This window comes from Malaclemys terrapin, chromosome 2 (assembly GCF_027887155.1).
Source record: "Malaclemys terrapin pileata isolate rMalTer1 chromosome 2, rMalTer1.hap1, whole genome shotgun sequence".
NCBI classification, from domain to species: domain Eukaryota; kingdom Metazoa; phylum Chordata; order Testudines; family Emydidae; genus Malaclemys; species Malaclemys terrapin.
The window spans coordinates 242,033,564-242,055,342 of record NC_071506.1 but is presented as its reverse complement, the minus strand read 5'-3'; the positions used below and the strand labels follow the sequence as shown (position 1 = coordinate 242,055,342).

The window sequence follows — 21,779 nt, the reverse complement described above, 5'->3', positions numbered from 1 at the left end:
CACTTACATCAGGGAAGTTTGGACCAGGGTTCAGATATGTGGAGAGTAACTTGATAAGCAATTCATTTCGGGTGACATCAAATCTCAACATGTTAAGAATAAGTTTCTGATAAACAGAAGTTTATTTAACATCTAGGTAACATTTTCAGGAGAAAACTGCCATCCTGCATACAAATTCAGTTTTACTCGTGACTGACATTTACAAACTGTGAGTAAATTTATTTTTAAATGCGTGAAGAATGCAGTAATGAGAGGGAATCAAAATAGCTATGCTGAAGTTGCAACAAGTTCTAGATATAATAAAACATAAACAATTTTCTTTTAAAACCAAAACTCAGACCATCTTGAATTTATACTGTACTATCTGAACAGTCTTCTTTTCTCATCTGAAGATCTACCTACTGTATGTAAAATGAACTTTTAAAAAATGGTGACTCTCATGAAATATTTGAAAAACCTGAGGTTTATGAGCAATCAAAACTCTCGTGCAAAAGTAATTGAGACCAACAAAGCCACAGAGATGAGGATTCAGTCTCTCCCTCTTTTCAACAGTTTGCATCAGCATACCCCAAGCCCTGTGTCAGAGGGGTCTGTGACCACCATAAAAGGCTTGTCAAAGTCTGGGCTTACCAGAACTGAGTCTGTACTTAAGGCTTTGTTCTGTTCTCAGAAGGCCCACTGACACTGTTTAGACCAGGCAATCTTGTCTGGTTTACCCTTCTTACATAAATCAGTGATGGGAGCAGTTAGGGTACTAAAGTACAGGATGGATCTCCAGTAATATCCTGCCATCCCAGTAAAGATTTGTACTTTTTACTTGTCTGAGGAGTGGGCCAAGGTCATGCACTTTCCTGGTCTGGCTGCTGCTCAGAGATGCCTGTCAGCTTTAATATCAGGTTTAGAACCAATGTCTGGGGCTTTCTGCTTTTGGCTCCAAGTAGCCACGAAAGTGGCCTGGGCCCAGGACTCTAGGTCAGTTCCCATCAACACCTCCATTGACATTTGGGTGTGTACCCCAACAGCCTTAGGCCCCTAATTGTCACCCCATTTCAGGTGCTCTGAGTCACTGGGAATTGGAAAGGAGGTCCCATTATTTGGAATGGGGAAAATCCTTCAGGGGTCCATTACCCCGATTGTTCCAGAGTTATTTGTGCCCCGGTGTCCCTCCATCCCTTGGCATTTTTCCCACCTCCCCCCCCACTGGGAAACAGCATTTAGTCGATTCTTCTTCGGTTCTCTCCTGACAACATTAGGTTTACTCATTGGACCATCGGGGTTGGGACTTAAGTTCCCTCTAGGCCGTGTGGCTGGAAAGCAGGCTATAAAGGGCCACGCAGCAGGGGCCTGCAGAGGAGAGAGGTGGGAGGGCGGGGACTGGGGAGGGGAGCAAGTTGGGACATGCAGGGCTGCAGGTGGGGAGAGGGCTGGGGGGAGTCCTCTGGCCCCAGCCCCGTGTCAGCCTGCCTGCACCCAAAACTCCCCAGCCCCGCTCTGGAGCCCGCACCCCCAGCTAGAGCCCTCACACACCCCAATGCTCTTGAGTCCCCTCCCACACTATGAACCCCTCATCCCCGGCCCTATCCCGGAGCCCTCACCCCCCTACCACACCCCTCTGCTCCAGCCCTGAGCCCCCTCCTGCACCCTGAACCCCTCATCCCTGACCCCACCCCAGAGCCCTCACCCCCTGCACCCAAGCCCTCTGCCCTAGCCCCGAGCCCCCTCCTGCACCTTGAACCCCTCACCCCCCCCACATCCTAACTCTCTGCCCTAGAGCCATGAGCGCCCATCCCACACTCCAAACCCTTCAAGCCCCACCCCCATTAATTTTGTTATGTGCACCAATATGGGGGTGATTTGTCTAACATCACCTCCATATTGATGCACATAACAAAATTCATTCTGCAAATGAGTGGGAAAAATTAGATGGAACACTGGCTGGGACTGGTTCCACCAATGGTGTGATCATTGCCATCTGTCCCTGATCTGCCTACCACTAGGCAATGTATTGGTATATGGTCAGTTTTGTGACAATAAAAATATATCAGCTCCCTGGATTCCTTTTTTGGGCCCCTGCTAGGGTTTACCTCCAACGCGGGTTTGGGTTTAGTTCATGCTCCCTTCTGGGGAAGTTCCCCTTCTCTCTTCTGGAGGGGGTCCTGATTGGGGGTTAGCATTGTGCCAATATATCTTGATTTTTCTCTCAAATCCAGGCTGAATATCTTCATATTTGTCACCCCATTTCCCAGCTATGGTCACATCTATGGGATCTTTGTCTGTTAACCATGATTTCAGGCTGGAGTGGCAGAGTTTAGAACTATTCTAAACCCATTAAGTTATAGGCCTGGTAACCCTCCAACCAGTTCCCCAGTTTCTTATGTAACCCGTAATTTGAGTTGCAACCTCGCATAAGTCATGTCCCCTTTTTTCTGAACTCCATGAAACCTTGTCCTATACATTTCAAAGTTCAGTTTAAACTTTGCAACAAAGCTTGTTTACATAGCACATAAAGTTGAAAATGTCTAAGGCCTTTGTCCATGGCAGTAGTGGAGCCACACACAGGACCATGTATTCCTGTCCCACCTTGGTAGTTTACACCCCCATTTCAAAAGCATGTAGAAACACATTCATGTCATCCCCCTCTCTAAAGTGAGAAAATTGGAATATATGCCTCACTGGGAAAGGTACAGGGGATCCAGCTTTACCTACTGGATTAGGTTTTTCCTGGTGCAGTTTCTCCATTTTGGGTTGGTATAGACATTCCCTTTCCTGCTCTCTTCTTATGCTGGTGCTGGTTCTACATCTCTTTTCTCTTGTACTGACTCTGCCTCCCCCAGTTCGCAAGCAATTGCGTTTCCAGATACACACTGTCTCTCTCCAGCTGTAGCTTCTCCTGCTTTGTTGATCTGTCCACGATGCCTGTTGCAATTGTGTCTTCAATTCCAATGGAATATGGATGCTGCTTCTGTCAGCTTCTTTCCAGCTTCCCTCCCTGGCAGTCAGCTCCAAGATTTCTCCTGCCTCCTGGACCCTTTACCCAGTGGGCTGGCTGTTCCTTGCAAACCTGGACCATCATTCCTCTTCTGGACATGACTGTACATATCCTAGCTGTATCTTTGTCCGCTCATCGGTGTTGAGCTGCCTCTCTCCATTTAGCTCAAGTAATTGACCTTTCTTCAGCTGTTCATAAATCATTTTCCCCAGTTGTTCTTTTTGCTATTCCTTTCTCCAAAAGATTGATATTTTTCACTGTGCTTTTCCCTTCTACAGTCCTTGCTTCACTGCTGTTGGCACACATGGCAATTCACACTGTCATAGATTCCACATGCACTGCCACCATATGTATATTATAACCACTATAGTAATGAGCATTTGTTTGAAAAAGACATCTATTTGCAAACATAAAATCAGCACTTGTTTAAAAGAAATAGTTATTCATTAGTGCTGAACTAGTCTGACTAAAGATAAATGATTCAAAATATCATCTCATCGTTTTACTGCTTATCAATTTAAAAGTTACTGAAGGAGAAAATATGTAAAAGCCATTCTGTTAATTCACATATATCAATGAGGTCCCCCTTGTAATCCTCAACAAAGCAATTAGTACTAAGTATGTTACCTGAAAACTAAACATTTAGAAATCAATCACTGGAGGGTCTTTTCTAAAACTTTGGTTTCAGTCTCTCATAAGTACCTTGATGGCTTCCATCCAAAGTACTTATTATTTAAACTGTTTTATTATTTAAATGTTTTCCAGACACTCTACCAGCAATTAGGTATTTGTGGTAGATATAGTGACACTTATCTAAAAAAAAGTACCAGTTGCAATACTGAACAGGAAAACATAGCATATTACATTCTTCTTCAAGTGTTTGCTCATGTCAATTCTAAGTAGGTGGGCGTGTGCTGCATGCACAGTGTCGGAAGATTTTTCCCCTAGCAGCACCCGTTGGGTTTGGCTGTGGAGCCCCCTGGAGTTGTGTTTTCATGGCAGTGAATATAGGTCCCTGCCGACCCGCTGCCTCTTCAGTTCCTTCTTACCGCCAGTGATGGTCATTGGAGCTGCGTGTCTCGCTTGCCTTGGCAAATGCTTCCCCTAGTGATTGAACTTTGAGCTTTCTGTAAATATTTATTAAGTTAGTGTAAGTTAGCTAGAAGTGGGGCTTCCTCCCTCCCTCCCCGCCCAGTTTGTCTCCCCTCTTGCAGTTGTGTGCATGCCTCGATCCCAAGGGTTTAAACTGTGTGGGACCTACCACAAGTTCATGCCAATGGGCGAACCCCATGATTCCTGCCTCCAGTGTCTAGGGGAGGCGCATCAAACAGATTGTTGCAAGATCTGCAAAAGGTTCCGTCCAAGGACGAAAAAGGAAAGGGACTTCAGGCTGAAGCAACTCCTGATGGAGGCAGCCCTCTGCTCCCAGCCAGCTCCAGGCCGGCAGGATTCGGCACAGAGTACCTCTGTGCGGAGTGTTCCGGCCTCTGTTAGAGAAACGATACCGAGGAAGGATTCTGGTCATAGAGACCCTCGGAACCAACACTCCCCGGTTCCGAAGTCCGCAGAGGCAGCACAGCACTGCTCACATTCTCCAGTGCTGCATAAGGCGCACAAGAAAGCGGACAGAGGGCACTCGGCCACATCTAGAGCGGCCGGGTCAGACAGCGCAATCAACGTGCGTTCTGTGCAGTGGCACCTGGTGCTGGTCTCGCAGGAGCCGGCACTGTCAACTTCAGACCCGCAAAGGAGTCCATCAAGTCTGGTGCCATTGGATTATCCTGCTCGAACGTGCCAGGAGGAGGAGCTTGAGCTCCCTTCCACCTCAGATGCTTTCGAAGCAGCCAGGGATTTGATTGCCATGACGGCTCCACGGTCCCCCGCCAGCCAAGATAGACCTCCGGCACTGCAGGGTGTGACACTGTCCAGAGGCAAGCCCGCAATGATGAGGGGCTGCACCCCGTTCTCAGGCACTATCCCGGCCGCACCACAACGGTCTTTGCACTCTCGGTCCCTATCATTGGTCTCAGAGGTGGAGTCCTATTATTCGAGGTGCAGTTGGCACCGATTGGAGTGGTGCTGATACAGGCAGGACGTGAGGATGGTGCTGTGGCAGGTGCAGTGGCAGGGGCCCACGCAGTGGCCATTCTGGACCTTATGGGCCTACCACCAGGCCCAGGACATGCACTCCAGGGGTTTCCAGTCCGTGGTATCTGAAGGATGTGCACCCCTGCCAGCCGGGGACCATCCCACGCCTTGGGGCACCAACGCCTTGGGGCACCAAAACAGCTTTGGTCAGTGGCGCGGAACCATGTCCAGGTCCCAGCTCCACCACTAGCAGTGATGCTGTGGTCGGCGCTCAGTAGCACGGCACCAGGCAGGATGCATTCAGAAAGCCGGAGGGCCAAGAGGGCCCGGTACCACCTGTAGCTATGTCATCCTCGCCGGATGAAGCGGTGGCGGGGTCTTCCTCCTCTGGGCTGCCCCCCATTGATAGCAGATTGCACCAGGACCTGTTGCACAGGGTGGCCCGTAATATAGGGTTCAGGCCGAGGCGGTGGTCGAGTTGGAGATCTCGATGATAGACATTTTAACCTCTGAAGGGCCATCCAGGGTGGCATTACCCCTCATTAAAACTATTCAGGCCACTACAAAAACCCTGTGGCAAACTCCTGCCATTCCCCTACAGCTAAAGGGGTGGAGAGGAAGTATTTTTCCCACTCTAAGGGGTATGAATACTTATTTACTTACCTGCAGCCAGGTTTGCTAGTTGTGGCAGCAGTGAATGAGCGAGAGGGATGGGGCAACAAGGGCCAGCCCCAAAAGCTAAAGACTTGAAGAAGCTGGACCTCTTAGGCTGGAAGATCTACTCCACTGGAGAGCTCCAGCTTCGGATTGCTAACCAGCAAGCAATCCTCAGTAGATATAATTTCAAATTATGGAACTCCATGATGAAATTTAAGGAGTTGGTTCCGTCAGACTCTAGGGCAGAGTTTGCAGCCATAGTAGAGTAGGGCAAGGCAGTGGCGTGGATCTCTTTACTGTTCTCACTGGTCTCGGTTGCGAGAACCTTGTCCTCTGGCATAGCCATGAGGAGTTGTTCATGGCTCCAGGTGTCCGGCATTCCACCTGAAGTCCAGTAGACAATTCAGGACTTACCCTTTGATGGCATGAGCCTGTTTTTGGAGCAGACTGACTCCAGGCTCCACAGCCTAACGGATTTGCGGGCAACATTAAAATTGTTGGGTCTGCATACCCCTGCTAACCAGCGAAAGCACTTTAAGCCACGTCCCCTTCAGCGCTTCTACCCTCCCCGGCCTAGACAGGACTTCTCCAGGAAGAGTGGCAGGAATGGCTGACGTAAGCCTCCCCATCCTCTGCCCAGTCAAGGCCAAGGCTCAGTGAGGCAGTCATCGGGCTCTAAGCAAGCCTTTTAACGGCGTGCCCGGGAGCAACGCACCAGTCAACTCACCAGATCCTTTTCTCTGTTTTCTGAATCATCTGTCCCACTTTTACTGTGCTTGGTCCCAAATAACATCAGACGGCTTGGTCCTTTGCACTGTAGAAGTGGGATATTCTCTCCAATTCTGCTCCTCCACTCCCTCCCACCCCCTTTCCCTGTCCCTCTTTAGGGACCCTTCTCACAAGCAGGAAGGGTCACAATTCCTCATGCAGGAAGTCCAGATTCTCCTTACCGTGGGAGCAGTGGAGGAGATTCCTCAGAAGCTAAGGAGCAAGGGATTCTATTCCCAATATTTCCTAATCCCCAAAGCCAAGGGGGGTCTCAGACTCGTACTTGACCTGCAAGGCCTTTCATGAAAAAGTTGAGGTTCCGCATGGTCTCTCTAAATGCCGTTATCCTGTCTCTGGATCTGAGAGACTGGTGCTCCACCCTAGACCTCAAGGACACGTACTTCCACATATCTATAATTCCAGCCCACAGACATTTTCTCAGGTTCATGGTGAACGACAACTATTACCAGTTTACAGTCCTCCCTTTTGGTCTGTCAACGGCCCCTCGGGTGCTCACCAAATGCATGGTAGTCGTAGCCGCCTTCCTGCGACGAAGGCTGGTGCAGGTATTCCCGTATCTCAATGACTGGCTGCATAGGGGCCAATCCAGGACGCAAGTGGAGCATCATGTCAACCTGGTAAGATCCATCTTTGGCCGACTGGGTCTCCTTCTGAACGTACACAAATCAGCCCTATCCCCTACGCAGAGAATCAACCCACCGAAAGTATGCACGAGAGTCCTCTTTGCCAAGCCTCGGCCCTCACTGTCCCTGGTCACAGATGTATCAGCGTTGGGATGGGGTGCTCACCTGGGAGATCTTCAGACCCAAGGTCTCTGGTCACAAGACGAGCTCTCGCTCCATATCAACGTAAAGGAGCGGTCTGCCTGACATGCCAGATCTTCAAGCCCACTTGCAAGAGAAATGAGCGGCGGTGATGACAGACCGCATGACTGCGATGTTTTATATAAAGAAGCAGGGTGGGGCTCATTCCTCTACTGTATGTTGGGAAGCCCTCAAGGTGTGGGACTTCTGCATAGCCCACTTAATTCATCTGGAAGCATCCAGGTTCTTGGAACGAGTTGGCGGACTACCTCAGCAGATCCTTCCACAATCATGAGTGGTCCATTCACCCAGACGCAGTGAACAACATTTTCCAAAGGTGGGGAATTCCCCGAATCAACCTGTTTGACACAAAAAGCAACAGAAAATGCTTCCAGTTCTGTTCCTACCCTCCTTACACCGTTTTTTATAAGGATAAGATGCAGCTTAGGCCTCACCCAGCCTTTCTCCCAAAGGTTGTCTGTCAATTTCATGTCAGTCAAGACATTTTTCTTCCGGTCTTTTACCCTAAGCCACACGCTGATAATCGGGAGCAAAGGCTGCACTCCTTGGACGTTCGACGAGCACTGGCTTTTTATATTGAACGCATGAAGCTGTTCTATAAGTTGAACCAGTTGTTTGTTGTGGACAGAAGGAAAGGCCTTTGCTACTCTGACATAACAGAACTCTCAGTAATAAGAGTAAAGCTCATATGTGCTGGAGAGAACTTTCTTGGAGGGAAGTCGGAGCCTTTTGAATGAATCCCCCCAAGTACAGAGCTCCCCCTAGTAAAGTGGAGAGGATAGAAACTGGTCAAGTATAGGTAGGAACTGAAGAGAAACAGGCAAGTGAAAGAGTCCTATTCAATTACATCACATGAAAGCAGACCACTAAATATAGACAAATTTTGTAAGTGCTTGTCAACAAATGCTATGGGTGAACTTTAGTGCCTCGTGTTCAGGAGGATATGAGTATAAATAGGCATCACAGAAACTGGGTGGAACGATGATAATCAATGGGACTGGGCCGTACCAGGAATTCAACCATGCAGAATATTATGCACTCTGTTGTTCAAATTTTGTTTCAAGGTGCAGACAGTTTGTTTTATGGTGAAAATTTTAAAACAGAAGAATTTACACTCCCGAAGGAGCACACCATTCTGTAACCTGGACTGCTATCATATTGTTATTCTTAGCTCTACCCATACCTATTTGGTAGACTTTTGGCACCCAGTTAGGGTTCCCTGGTGTCCGATTTTCAACCAGAAAGTCTGGTAGAAAAGGGAACCTGGCAGTGTCCGGTCAGATGTACTAACCACACACTAAAAGTCCAATTACCGTGGTGGGGTGGGAGAGTGATAGCCTGTCAGTTGGCCCTGAAGCAGCAGCTCCTGGGGCAGCATGTATAGACCAGTTTGGGCCACGGGCAGCTCCTTTGAGGAGCACGGTTTTCAGGGCTGCAGCGGAGGACAGTGTGTGGGGCTCATGGTGAATGGGAAAACAGGCTCCCAGCAGGCATGGAACATTCCCTGGGAGGGGAAGGAACACAAGCTGCCCTGTCAGCCATCCCTTTCCCCGGCCGGACTGGGAGGGCTCAATCAGGCAGAGAAGGGAGCTGCTAGGCAGGCAGCGCAGAGGGAGGCAGGAGGCTGCTCTGTTCAGGAGGGCTGCATCCTTGCTTGCCAGTGGGGCTGCCTGGTTGCTTCCGTGCAGCTGCCATGCTCTTCTGATCTGTACTCCCAGGTGGCCTGCTGGAGCTGGGGTTTGCAAGTCTCTTGGTGCTGCTCATGCTGGAGTTGAGATCTGAGAGTAGCGAGCAATGGGGGCAGAGAAGCGAGCAGGGGCAGGGCCTTGAGGAGAAGAGGTGGAGAAGGGGTGGGACCTTGGGGAGAAGAGGTGAGGCAGGGCCTTGGGGAAGGGGGCAGAGCCTGGGGGACGAGGTGGAGCATGGGAGGGTCCAGTTTTCAGATATTAGAAAGTTGGCCACCGTACACGCCATAAAGCTCCTCATTTCAACAATCTTCCTTTAACTGATTGTTTGCTACCTTGTAGTCAGATGAACTCCTGCTGGAGACGTCTGCAGAAGTAGTGGTACCAGTGGGATCCAAGTGGGCACTCTCCACTGCAGAATGGGCATGGCTCTTTCTGTGGTAAAACGTGCTTTGTTGGTTTGTTTAGAGAAAGAAGGAATGTCTTTGTGATGTGAACCTTATAAATGAAGATAGAAGAGTGGAGGCAGTATTTGTTGGGGCTAGACTCCAAATAAAAAACTGCTCAAGCATACTGACTTAGACATCAAGGAGTAGTCATCTAAAAAAAAAAAAATGACAAAGGGTCCACAAGTCAGCATATTCGATATTTGTGTTTCTTTCAGGTGTGGAGCTTTTCCTGTGCCATAACCTCCCATGTGCTTTACGGGAGAAATCAACAGCTGTTGGTGATAACAGAATTTCCCACTACAGGCCAATATGCTCCTACCAGCCTTGATGATGATGTGTGTGCTTGAGACATTGAAAAAAAGACTTAAATAATTGTGGTTTCTTCAAATTTTTATTTTTTCATTTTGCATGCCTCTATTTCCAAGACAGTATACAAGACTTCAGGAGAACTGCTGAACAGAAAAACAGTCTTCTTTACACTTTCCATTTTCTGTTAGTTTAAAATTATTATAGGTTTAATTGGAATGTGAAAACATGATAATAAGGTATGTAGTAAAAGAAACTGGAACAGGGAATTAACAGAAAGGGAAGGGAACCAGTATGTTACAGAACAGATTTAATTATAAGAGATGGACATTGAATGTGTTTTAGTGTGAACATCCACAAAATTTCACTTTCCCAAAAAACAGATCTGTTTTTAGCTCAGGGATCGGCAGCTATCAGAATTGGTGTGCCGCGTCTTCATTAATTCACTGTGACTTAAGGTTTTGTGTGCCAGTAATACATTTTAACGTTTTTAGAAGGTCTCTTTCAATAAGTCTATAATATAAAACTAAACTATTGTTGTATGTAAGATAAATAAGGTTTTAAAAATGTTTGGCACTTCATTTAAAATTAAATTAAAATGCAGAGTCCCCTGGACCGGTGGGCAGGACCCCGGCAGTGAGAGTGCCACTTAAAATCAGCTCACGTTCCGCCTTCGGCACGCGTGCCATAGGTTGCCTACCCCTGCTTTAGCTATATAAGTTTTTGTATTGGCACCCATCACTGCAGTATCTGAGCACCACCTTTTATTTCCTCCACTCCTCTTCTATCCCTTTCTGTAACTCCTTCCTTCTTGATTTAATCTCTTTTACGCTCTCTCTCTCTTTTTTTTTTTTTTTTTTTAAGTTACAGCTGTGGTAAAGCAAACTCAAAGAAGTGAGTTTTTTATTCTTCATTCTGAGAAATATTGAGCATATTGGTCATTCTTATATCCCCTTCAGTGATGAGTTCCAAAGCCTTGGCTTTGTTGCCGAGAAAGCTCTGTCTCAAGCTTCTCCCTTGAATTTGATTGCTTTGTCGTTCCTGAAGAATGCAGCTGCTAAATTTGTCATCGTGGAAGGAGAAAGATGTTCTCTAAGCTTCTATCTTCACTGCAAAAAAGGTTCATTTTTACATCGATAGCTATCTCAGTGTAAAATCCTAATGGAGACAAGGCACATGTCGTTTTTACCTGAATGTAGCTAGTCAAGATCAGCCTCAGAAGGTGGGATATAGGGTTGACCTTGACAAGTTGCATCATGGCACCTTCAGTGCCTTGTCTCCACTAGGTTTTACATGGAGATAGCTAACTCAAGAGAGCTATCTTGATGTAAAAATGTACCTTTCCCGCCCCCCCCACTCCCCCCAGCAAAAACATACCCATAAGATACCTAGGGCCATTTCCATGGCAAATGTCAAAAATTTAGATCAAGGCTGTGAACTTATTCTATGTGGAGTGAATGTAGTAAGCATATCCACCTGGGTGTTATGTTTTAGATGTCTGGTGCTGCTGAGCAGGTGGCCTGTTGGACTAACAGTGCTTTTATTGTTGGAATGCCTGTATTTAGGTAAAATGAGTTTCAATAATCTAGCCTGGTGGTCAAAAGGACACGGATCACCATGGCTAAATCATTGTCTGACTGGTTGGAAAAATATGCCCATTCTATTTTAGGCGGAAGAAGGCATTTTTTAAAGTAGCAGTTATGTCAGGCTCCAGCTGCTGAGGAGTCAAGAAGAACCCCATTGCTGTGGACTGATTTGATGATTTCTAGTAAAGTCTCTTGACACGGGTTGTTATGATGATAGCTAGATCTTCAAAGTGTTTCCTTCTTCCCACTAACGTCCTCTCTATCTTGCTCAGTGTCAGTGTGACGGAGTTTACAAACCCCACACTAAGGCTGAGACAAGAGAAGGGTTGGAGTAGTACTGTTCCTGGGAGAAGGCCAGTATAAAGAGATCTTCAGCAGCCCCAGGCAAGAGGGGAAAGAAAGAGGCTGTTTCCTGGAGGAGTACCACTCTGTAGCAACAGGAGAAGAAGCTTCTGCTGAGGGAACCTGGCTGTGAGTCTTCCCGCTCCCAAAATGGAGGGAGAACTGAGGCAAAGGCTCAAGAAAGCTACAGGCATCAGCCCTAATCTGTGGGGTTTAGAAATAAAGACTTTTTAAATCTACTGTGATCACACCCCAAACTGAGACACAGGCGTGGTAGGAAATGGCCATGGGGAAGGTGAGCAAACAGACCAGCTGAACATAGGCCACTGCACGCTACTTCACTTTCAGGCACCTGGGTTGGGACTCGGTGGACAGGGAGGGCCTGGGTCCTCCTACCCACCTCAGACCTATGATCCCTTTCCTCAAGGAGTGCAGAGCTAGGGATTGCTGTCAATGAGGCCAGTCCAACTAAGACCTCATCCAGAGGGCTGGGACACCTTGAAGTGACATAAAGGTAGGAGTTGGAGTCACAGACCAATAGGCCTACTGACTTCCCAAACCACCCCACTATAGTCAGCTTCAGCCAGCTGTATTGTAGTTAAATCAGTCTCAGCCAGGCATTGGGATAGTTGAAAGGTGGTGCTATTGGAATAGAAGGTATATCTGGGTATTGTCCTCATTGTCAGCTGCCGTTTGAGACCGTGGCATCTCAATCTCTACCTCTGGTCAACCGTATCAAACGCTATAGAGAGATTGAGGAGTATGAGTGTAAATGTTCTCCCCCTGTTTATGGCCAAGAAAAGGAGGAGGTCATCTGCCAGTGCTGTCACTGCTGTCTCTGTTGGGAGGGGATCAGGAAAATGGCTGTAGAATGGTCTGTTTGGAGACACTGCCATTCTTGAGCTTGTAATCAAGAAAGTAGGGAAGTCAGACAACAGGTAGAATTGTGTGAGGTATGCTGAATCAAAGGGAAGGTTTCTTCAGCATAGGTCAGACTGTTACATATTTAGAGTGCATTGTTTCCTGGAGGAATACCACTTTGCAGCAGCAGGAGAAGAAGCTTCTGCTGTGGGGATCTGGCTATGACTCTTCCCTCCTCTCCCTGCCCCCCTAAGATAGAGGGAGAAATGGTTAGATGCTGTTAATCATTGCTGGACCAGTAGTAGCCTTTCTATATATTTAAAAATGCTTTATAGTTCAACTCACATTCTTGCATGGTTATGCATGTAAGCTCTACTGTTGGAAAGGGGAGATTCCCAGCTTCCCCAATGGGACCAAGACCGTTAGCCCTTAAATATCAGACTTTAAATTGTGACATTTTATGTACATAATACTTAATTTAAATCATTCTTACATGTCTTTATGGGTTGCTCTAAGGTCAGGACAGTGCAATCTTGGTGAATAAGGTAGTTGACTTTATAGGTAGAGGAATAAAAAAATAGTTCCAATAATTATTTTTTCAAACTCTCTAAAACATTTGTAAAATAGATTTTGTGTAAAATATGTGGGATATAAAATACTTGATTGTGTGGTATGGTATTAAGGTTCTGTTGGCGCTTAATTCAGTCATGACTTCCCTGCTCATTAGTAATGGCAATCCCAAATTCATGCCAATTAATCCTTTATACCACACTACATGTGCACTTCTTTAGGACTTATTTCTGCCATCCTGACTACGCATGGAGTAAGGTGTGACAGAATTGAAACTGCACTGTAATAACTTATGAATATTGTATGTTGATCTGGTTATTAGGATGTTTACTGTATGAACATTGGTTAGCTACAGGGGACTGTAAGGAAAACAAGCAAGAAAGAAAATAATGATTCAAGATAAGCCACCTCTGGGGTAAACACTTAAGGGTTGTTAAAAAAACAATGCCTGTGCTATTAGCTTTGAAGATTCTACCTCCTGGCTCCAGCCAATTTACAGAACTGGTTTTGGCAAACAGAGCTAAGGACTGGGAACCAGAAGATCAAAAGGACTGGAGCAGTTTAAAAAGAACACCCTCTCAAGCGATGGTAATTGTTGGGGGGAGTTGTTCAAGGGGCCCAGACTGACGCAGGACATGCTGGGGTGTCTGAAGAAGTTAGGCCTGCCTAAGCTACCATCAGAGGATGGAAAACCTTTAGGTAAGATAGACATTCAAGTAGACTTTTTGTTTTAAAAAACCTTTTTTGCCCTAACTGCTTTGTTCCTACTGTTAAACAATACTTTGGTTATAGAGAGCTGTCTGCTCGCTGTATACAGCGCTGGTCACAGACACCCAAAGCGAAGAACCGCAGGTGCTGAACCCAGTCAGACCAGCTGGGTGGGCACTATTGAGAGTGTATAGGGTTCTGTAGCCAAGGCCTGGTCTAAGAGTGGAAGAATTGCAGAATTTCACCCTAGGAGAGATAAAGGCACAAGGCCTGATACCTAAGGGGGTGCACTCAGAGAAAGTGGAGAGAGGTGAAGTTAGCCCTATAGCCATGACATAAGTTACTACTCCCAGTGAGCAATGGTGGGAAAATTAGGCTGTTATTCACAATCAAAGTTGCTGTAACCAATCACTGCCCATTTCTATTATGTTAGTAAATATGGTGAAATGTTTCCATAACTAACTTCAGTGTAGTATGGAGCGCTTTATTTAAAACAGGGGTTCTCAAACTGGGGGTCGTGACCCCTCAGGGGGTCATGAGGTTATTATGTGGGGAGTTGTGAGCTGTGAGCCTCCACCCCAAACCGCACTTCACCTCCAGCATTTATAATAGTGTTAAATATAAAAAAAAGTTTTTAATTTATAAGGGGGAGTTGCACTCCGAGGCTTGCTGTGTGAAAGGAGTCACCAAATCAAAAATTTGAAAATGACTGATTTAAAACCTGGAGTATGTTTCATGGAAAATTTTTGAATTCTGAAAGGTCACTGTACCAGACTTAAATGTCTCTGCTTGCAAATTTTTACATTTCTTGTATCCAGTCTAATTATTGCTTCATAGATATTATCTTTTATAAAGACTCTTTGTCATAGTTAATTAGTACATGCAATAACTGTAAACTATAAAAGATTCTTGCTATTATATGTGCTTCAATTTTCCACATCTCTCTTAACAGAAGTTGTTTATTTGTTGACTAAAATGTTTTACAGATGAACAATCTGTAGTAAATATTCTAGGGTCAGATTAGAGGTCACAATAGGAAATGATAGTAGGAAATTACTGCACAATTTTTTTTAAGGTTGATAGTTTAGTAATTCTGTCTATTATCCTAAATTTGCTAGAAGAATGTAAAGTCTATCTACCTTGAAAACATTAAATGCACATGTCACGCTTTCTGGAGGGCAGATTGTCAGAAACAGGGCAGATACCCCAAACTGATGGAGTTTTCTGTAATTAGATTTTATCAAGCCTTTAACAAATGTGAATTCCTCGATCACCATACCAGTCTTACCATGGAGCTGCAGACAGTCCCCTTAGATTCTGCAGCGTATCTTGCTACCCAGACAAACTGAACTTTGTGATTAATGGTCACTTTAACCAAAAATGACAGCACATCAGATTTCTCTCAGTCCCAAGAAACCAGTCACTTACCCCAGATCAATTGGTACTCCAGATCTTACACCAAAGACGATGCTGGCAGCCAATTCTATAGTAAACTAACTAAAGATTTATTAGCTAAGAAAAAAGAATGAGAGTTATTGAGAGGTTGAAGCAGATAAAATATATATACAGGTGAATCACAGTTCGTAACTCCAATTGGTGGCAGTGATGTAATGAACTGCAGTTTCTCAAAAGTCTTTCAGGGTACCAAGATTGTCTCTGGGGATCTCTGCTTTGCATATGGTACATTCCCTGTAAGAGTCCAAACAGGCCAGAGATGAACGATCTTTCTTTGAATCCATTTTTATATCTTCTTCTGACAGAAGACAAGCTGACAGTGTCTCTGCTCACATGGGCTTTTCCTTTGATGATGAGGAGTGAGGAATATACTTAGTCTTTTGACCTCTGGTCATCATCATGATGCCTTTTGCTTTGGAATTAGCATCTTTTCTGATAAAGTCCTTCATTAGCATTTCACGAAGTTTCTTTAGTGGGTTATTTAGTTACATGGGTATACACAATGCAAATGTTTGCTATTACTTTATAACAGGAACAGATAAGTGAAAACAATACAAATAACATTTCACTAGTTTTCATGAAGTTTAAACATCTGAATACGTACTTATACATTACTCACTTAGGTCTATACTAATACACCTCTACTCCGATATAACGCGATCTGATATAACATGAATTCGGATATAACGAGGTAAAGCAGTGCTCTGGGGGGTGGGGCTGAGCACTCCGGCGGATCAAAGCAAATTCGATATAACGCGGTTTCACCTATAATGCGGTAAGATTTTTTGGCTCGCAAGGACAGCGTTCTATTGGGGTAAAGGTGTATAACCAAATTGGCCTGTGGCCCTGATCTGACCTGGTCTGCCAGCGTCACAACAGATGCTCTTTGGAAAGAAAGACTGAAGTAAATATGAGTAAAATGAAAAAGCAGATAGTATAAAATAAGTCACCTTTTCAAATATGGCAGACAGAGCACTTTTTAAAAAAAAAATTCAATCTCTCCATTTGTTTTATAAGGTTGGTGGCCAATAAGGCTGGTGGCTGAAAGGAACTGGGGACCACTTTTTAACTGGCTTTCAGGTTATTTTTTCATGCCCTTACATGTCTTCAGTGAAATTCCAAAATACAGTTACAAATTAAGTATTACTGTATTTTGGGTTCTTTTGGTTCTCACAAGCTGTGAGGTGAGTGAGGAGGGAGTCCGAAGGACTTCACATTAAAGCAAGGAGCAGCTGGAATATGGGTGGACAGAGAGTTTGGCTGATTTTGCATGTGGCTGGGGTTGGAGCAGTTGTATCTCTGCCAATGACCTTTTCAAATGCATGCAAAGTCCCTGGTCCATCTCCTAGCTCCTCCCAGCTGATCCATTCTGCTTCCCACTCCATTCCCTGCTATTATCTTTCTTTTTCCCTTGAATTCATTACCCTGCTGCAGATTCCTCCCAGCCATTTACAAAGACCCTATTTTCTCCCTTCCACAAATTGCCAATTGCTTATGCTCCCTTAAGGATAATTATTTTTCCAGTAGAGCCCAAGGGCCCAATCAAGTTGGGACCCCATTGTACTGGTGTAACGTGCCCTAATTCTCTTCTCTCAAAACTGGATTGTAATTTTATAATCCTGCCTGTGTAAGGGGTAATGTAAAGCTGAGCAGGAACCAGATTGACTCTGGGAATCACAATCTGTTGCTTTCCCATAGCCTCAGAGGAGAAGAAAGCTGCACCTTTTCACTGGTGCAGATTACTTCCCATCTGGACTGGCTCTGGGGCATGAAATTTTGCATTGGGAGCAGGACAAAAACCAGGCTCTATCCCCTTCCCACTCATTTGCTTGGGAGGGGGAGTACCAGACTGGCAGCCCCTACTTAAGCCCCTCATTCCTTGGAGCGGGGAGGGGCTCATTACTGAGACCTCTGAGTGTAAAACTTTACATATCGTGGAAGAAACTTTTCTCGATTCTTGCATTGCTAGTAGAAAAAAAAATAACTATCTTAATTTTAAAATACTTATGAAATACTTTGAAGAAAGAAAATCATTGATACCTTTGTCTTGAATGAGTTAGTGTCTGGTGGGGGAAAAATAAGAAAAGATATTGTTAAAAAACACTGACTACATTTTAAAGGTGGAAAAGTCTGTAACTGTCAGCCTGCTTTTGCAAATCATGAGTTATATCAATATTAAAACAATAAGTCAATAAATAGAAGTGATCCATGTCAGAATATTTACAAATTCTGCTAAGATGAATTTTAATATGTTTTCTGAATCTTCTTCTTTTTCTTCGTGTATCAGTTGTATTTATTGCACAGAAGATTTTTTTTTTCTTGCATTGTGAGTAAAATACACTATTCAGGGGTGTTTTGGTGGTGCTGTAGTTTACTGCTACTCTGAGATTAGAGTTTATGGCTGATTTTGACAGTTACTCACTTCCAAGAGTAATGGACAGGGGTTGGGAGTAATTGTGCCTGGAGGGAAGAAACACACCTCAAGTCTCTCTTGAATGAGAGTCAGCATTCAGAGCAGGATCCATGAACTCTGGAGTGAGTTACATCCAGCCTTCTTCCATAGAAAGAAAGGTCAAAGCAATTTAGGGCCTTTGGAAGAGAATAAAGGGGGCAATTAAAGCAACCCAGGAGCACCACACAAATTAGAAAGATTAATAATATTTTTAGTTTTACTTCCATATTTTAGCAGCACAACTCAAGAGACTAAGGTCATAACCAGCTGTTCACACCTGTGAAATATTTTTAATTTATCACTGAATTGGATAAATTCAAAATCTTGGCTAGAAGAGAGTAGCAGCCATAATGGAACTTCTCTGCTTTAACTTACTGTATCAAAATAATAAATTACATTATATCTGACTATTTTTCTTCATTTCCATGTAGGACTTTTCTTTTTGTTAGAGATGGAAACCCAAATAAACGAAATGTGCACAATGAGACATCTATGCACTTGCTGTGTATGGGACCTCAAATTATGATCGCTGAGGGAGCTCTCCATCCTCGCTTGGCACGACCCTCTGAAGATGACATCAGAAGAGCAGAGTGTCTGCAAATGATCCTAAAATGGAAAGGAGCAAAGCTTGACCAAGGAGAATATGAAAGAGCAGCTATTGATGCTGTTGATAATAAAAAAAATACACCTTTGCATTATGCTGCTGCCTCAGGGATGAAAACCTGTGTAGAGGTAAAAAACAGATATAAATATACAGATTTGTGGTTATATTGTGGTATTTATATATGTATTCAACAAGGCTATTACACAAAAAACATTTTTAATAAACTTAAGAATTACAAAGATGGGGAAAAGTCCATTTAGAATGCATCATTTGTAAATCTGAAAAAAACAGAACAATAAACTATCAGGTAGCCACACAAACTGAGAAGAGATCAAAGGAAAATCAAACTACATATACTTATAAAGTTAACTTTATAAGATAAACCATATAGTATGAGGAAGAACCAGACTAGTTATTAATAATAATAATTAATTAAAGGAATTTAATGTTAGAGAAATATGTAAGAGAAAAATTGAATAAATAGCTACCTGAGCCAAATTTTAGAAGCTTGTTTACCCTGCTCAATATGGGAAAACAGCTGTGACTGGAGGAGTTTTAACTACTCACCCCCTGCCTCAAGAATACCTTATATATGTGTAGTCCATAGTGTCCACCTGCTGATTGAAGAATGAACTCTACTCTCTGTGTTAGCATAACTACAGTTTACCAAAGAGAACAAATTCTAATGAAAATTCTATACAGTATCTGCCACTTATTCTGGGCACTGTTAAGACAGGTCTACACTACAGCTGTAGCACATCTGGCGAAGATGCTGTATGCCAACAGGAGAGAGCTCTCCCATTGGCTTAATAACTCCACCTCTACGAGACATGATAGCTATGTTCCATAAGAACGGCAATACTGGGTTAGAGCAAAGGTCCATCAAGCCCAGTATCCTGTCCTCTGACAGTGGCCAATGGCAGGTGCTCCAAAGAGAATGAACCGACAGATTATTATCAAGTGATCCATGCTCTGTCACCCAATCCCAGCTTCTGGCAAACAGAGGCTAGGGACACCATTCCTGCCCATCCTGGCTAATAGCCATTGATGGACCTATCTTCCATGAATCTATTTAGCTCCCTTTTGAACCCCATTATAGTGTTGGCCTTCATAGCACCCTCTGGCAAGGAGTTCTAGAGGTTGACAGTGTGTTGAATGAAAAAATACTTTCTTGTGTTGTTGCACTGTCTACCTGGGGTTAAGGTCAATATAACCATGGCTCAGAGATGTGGATTTTTCACACTTCTGAGTGACATAGTTATACCAAAGTATGTATGTAGTGTAGACCAAGCCTTTACTGGAAATTCTGCTTAAGTGGGAGGTCTGCAAAGGAATCAATTTAAACCTGATACTAAATGGCAGTGGCTGCTGTGTAATTGGACTGGTAATTCCACTTAATTGAGTGCCGTCAGGTGATTTAATAGTGCTTAGGTCTCTGATTGTATTCCAGTTCCATGCTGATACTGCTTGTTAGCCTTGTTTCAGCTTTCAGTCTTTTCTTAGTTTGGTACATGCAGTAAATCTTTGATATGATGGACAGAAAGCGATTGTGAGCTCTTCAGTTATTCTCTCCTTTCAACTCCCTTGGTCTGACAGCCTGATGGGCTCTGACCACAGTGGTTTTTAGTCATTAACAATTCTACCAGCCTGCCTTCCCCAGCATGGCTCTCGTTTTCACAACCATCTGATTTTTGAGCATTATTGTACAGTACAACAAAATGTAATATATAGGAGGAGGAGGTAACTGTGCCTAGCCCTCAAAAGGTCTTTGATCTTTCCTTGTGCCCACACTGGCTAATGCCAAGTTCCTAGTTTCTTTCCTTTGGGTATGGGGCCCACATTCCTCTCACATTTGACCAAGTGACTAGGTTGGTTTCTCAATCCTGGTCTGTTTCCTTTCCTTGGGAGCATCTAATAATACACAGAAAAGTTGGTCTATACCACCAGTTCTTTGAGTGCTGGTACCTATGTGTACTCTATATGTGGGAATGCATGCACCCGAGTCCCAGAGATTCTTAACAAGCTGTGTCCATTGGGCAGCGTATATGCAGTCAATATCCTCATACTCCAGACCAAAGGTATAAGAGACTGCAGGCTGATGCCTCTCCTTCTTACCACTGCATGGCCTCAGTCGGAATCCTCTGTCTACAGATTTCTCCAGCTTCTTTTTTTATAGCCTGTAAATAGATATCACAAATAGTTTTTAGGCTAGCATAGTTATATTTTTTTATAGTATAGTTTATATATCTTGTTTTTCCCTTTTGCTGGGAAGTCCTGCTCATAGTCTGGATCTAAGCCCAGAGTTCAAGAATTGGGTCTCTTGCCCTTGTTCTTTCTGTGTGAGAGACGACCACCAACCTCTACTGTTTGGGTAAGATGCATATTTCCTTGAAATTAAATTAAATTAAATGGAGATATCCCATCTCCTAGAACTGGAAGGGACCTTGAAAGGTCATCGAGTCCAGCCCCCTGCCTTCACTAGCAGGACCAAGTACTGATTTTGCCCCAGATCCCCAAGTGGCCCCCTCAAGGATTGAACTCACAACCCTGGGTTTAGCAGGCCAATGCTCAAACCACTGAGCTATCCCTCTTTTGCTCGTTTTCCCCCTGAACATGTGAAGCTCATCAGCTTTGGTTGAGGAAACACCCAGAAGGCTATGAGCCCTCACTCTGATCTGAGCCAGGGAAATCCACTATATGTCGGCCCCAACTGACAAGCAGCAGCCCTCTGGACATGAACTTGAGAGCAGAGCCTAGAGCTGTAAAGCCCAAGGACACATTTTCCAGTGCTTCACTTGAGAGTAAGGGGCACTGAGTCCAAAACCTCTTGTTCCTTTCGCTCTTAGCTCACTAAGAGAGTTACTTCTCCATTTATATATGTGTACGTAGTTTTTAGTAGTTCTGGTATACTAGAAGTGTGATTCCATCCCAACGAGGGAATATACCCAGGATCCTGGGCTTCAGAAACCCTGTCTCCTGCTGCTCTCCTTCTCCGTGACCAATGAGCACCAGTAGTACCTCTACTGTCTAGGTGGGGTGTATGTAGGCCTTGCTGGAGCCCTAGGCTAGGTCTACACTATGGCGGGGGGGTCGACCTAAGATACGCAACTTCAGCTACGTGACTAGCGTAGCTAAAGTTGTGTATTTTAGGTAGACTTACCTGGCTGTGAGGACGGTGGTGAGTCGGCCGCTGCCGCTCCCCCGTCGACTCCGCTTCCGCCTCTTGCCGCGGTGGATTTCCGGAGTTCTACACTAGACGCGATAAATCGATCCCCGATAGATGGATTGCGATCCGGCGGGTAGTGAAGACGTGCCCCTAGGCATAACTAACTGGTTCACAGCCTTTGGTTCACACTGAGTAGGCCTGCACATTCCTGACCAGAGAGAATGGTACAAGAACATCCAGATTCGCAA

The 21,779-nt window shown here is 44.7% G+C and overlaps 1 protein-coding gene across 3 annotated transcripts in view; it reads left to right on the top strand.

Annotated features, from left to right (window-relative positions):
* Positions 1-21,779, top strand: part of ANKIB1 (ankyrin repeat and IBR domain containing 1) — a 171,257-nt gene that overhangs the window by 63,765 nt on the left and 85,713 nt on the right. For all 3 annotated transcript variants that reach the window (XM_054020473.1, XM_054020474.1, XM_054020472.1), the window contains exon 3: positions 18,193-18,493. In XM_054020473.1, the coding sequence (XP_053876448.1) occupies positions 18,193-18,493 (301 nt within the window). The remainder of the gene's footprint in view (positions 1-18,192; positions 18,494-21,779) is intronic.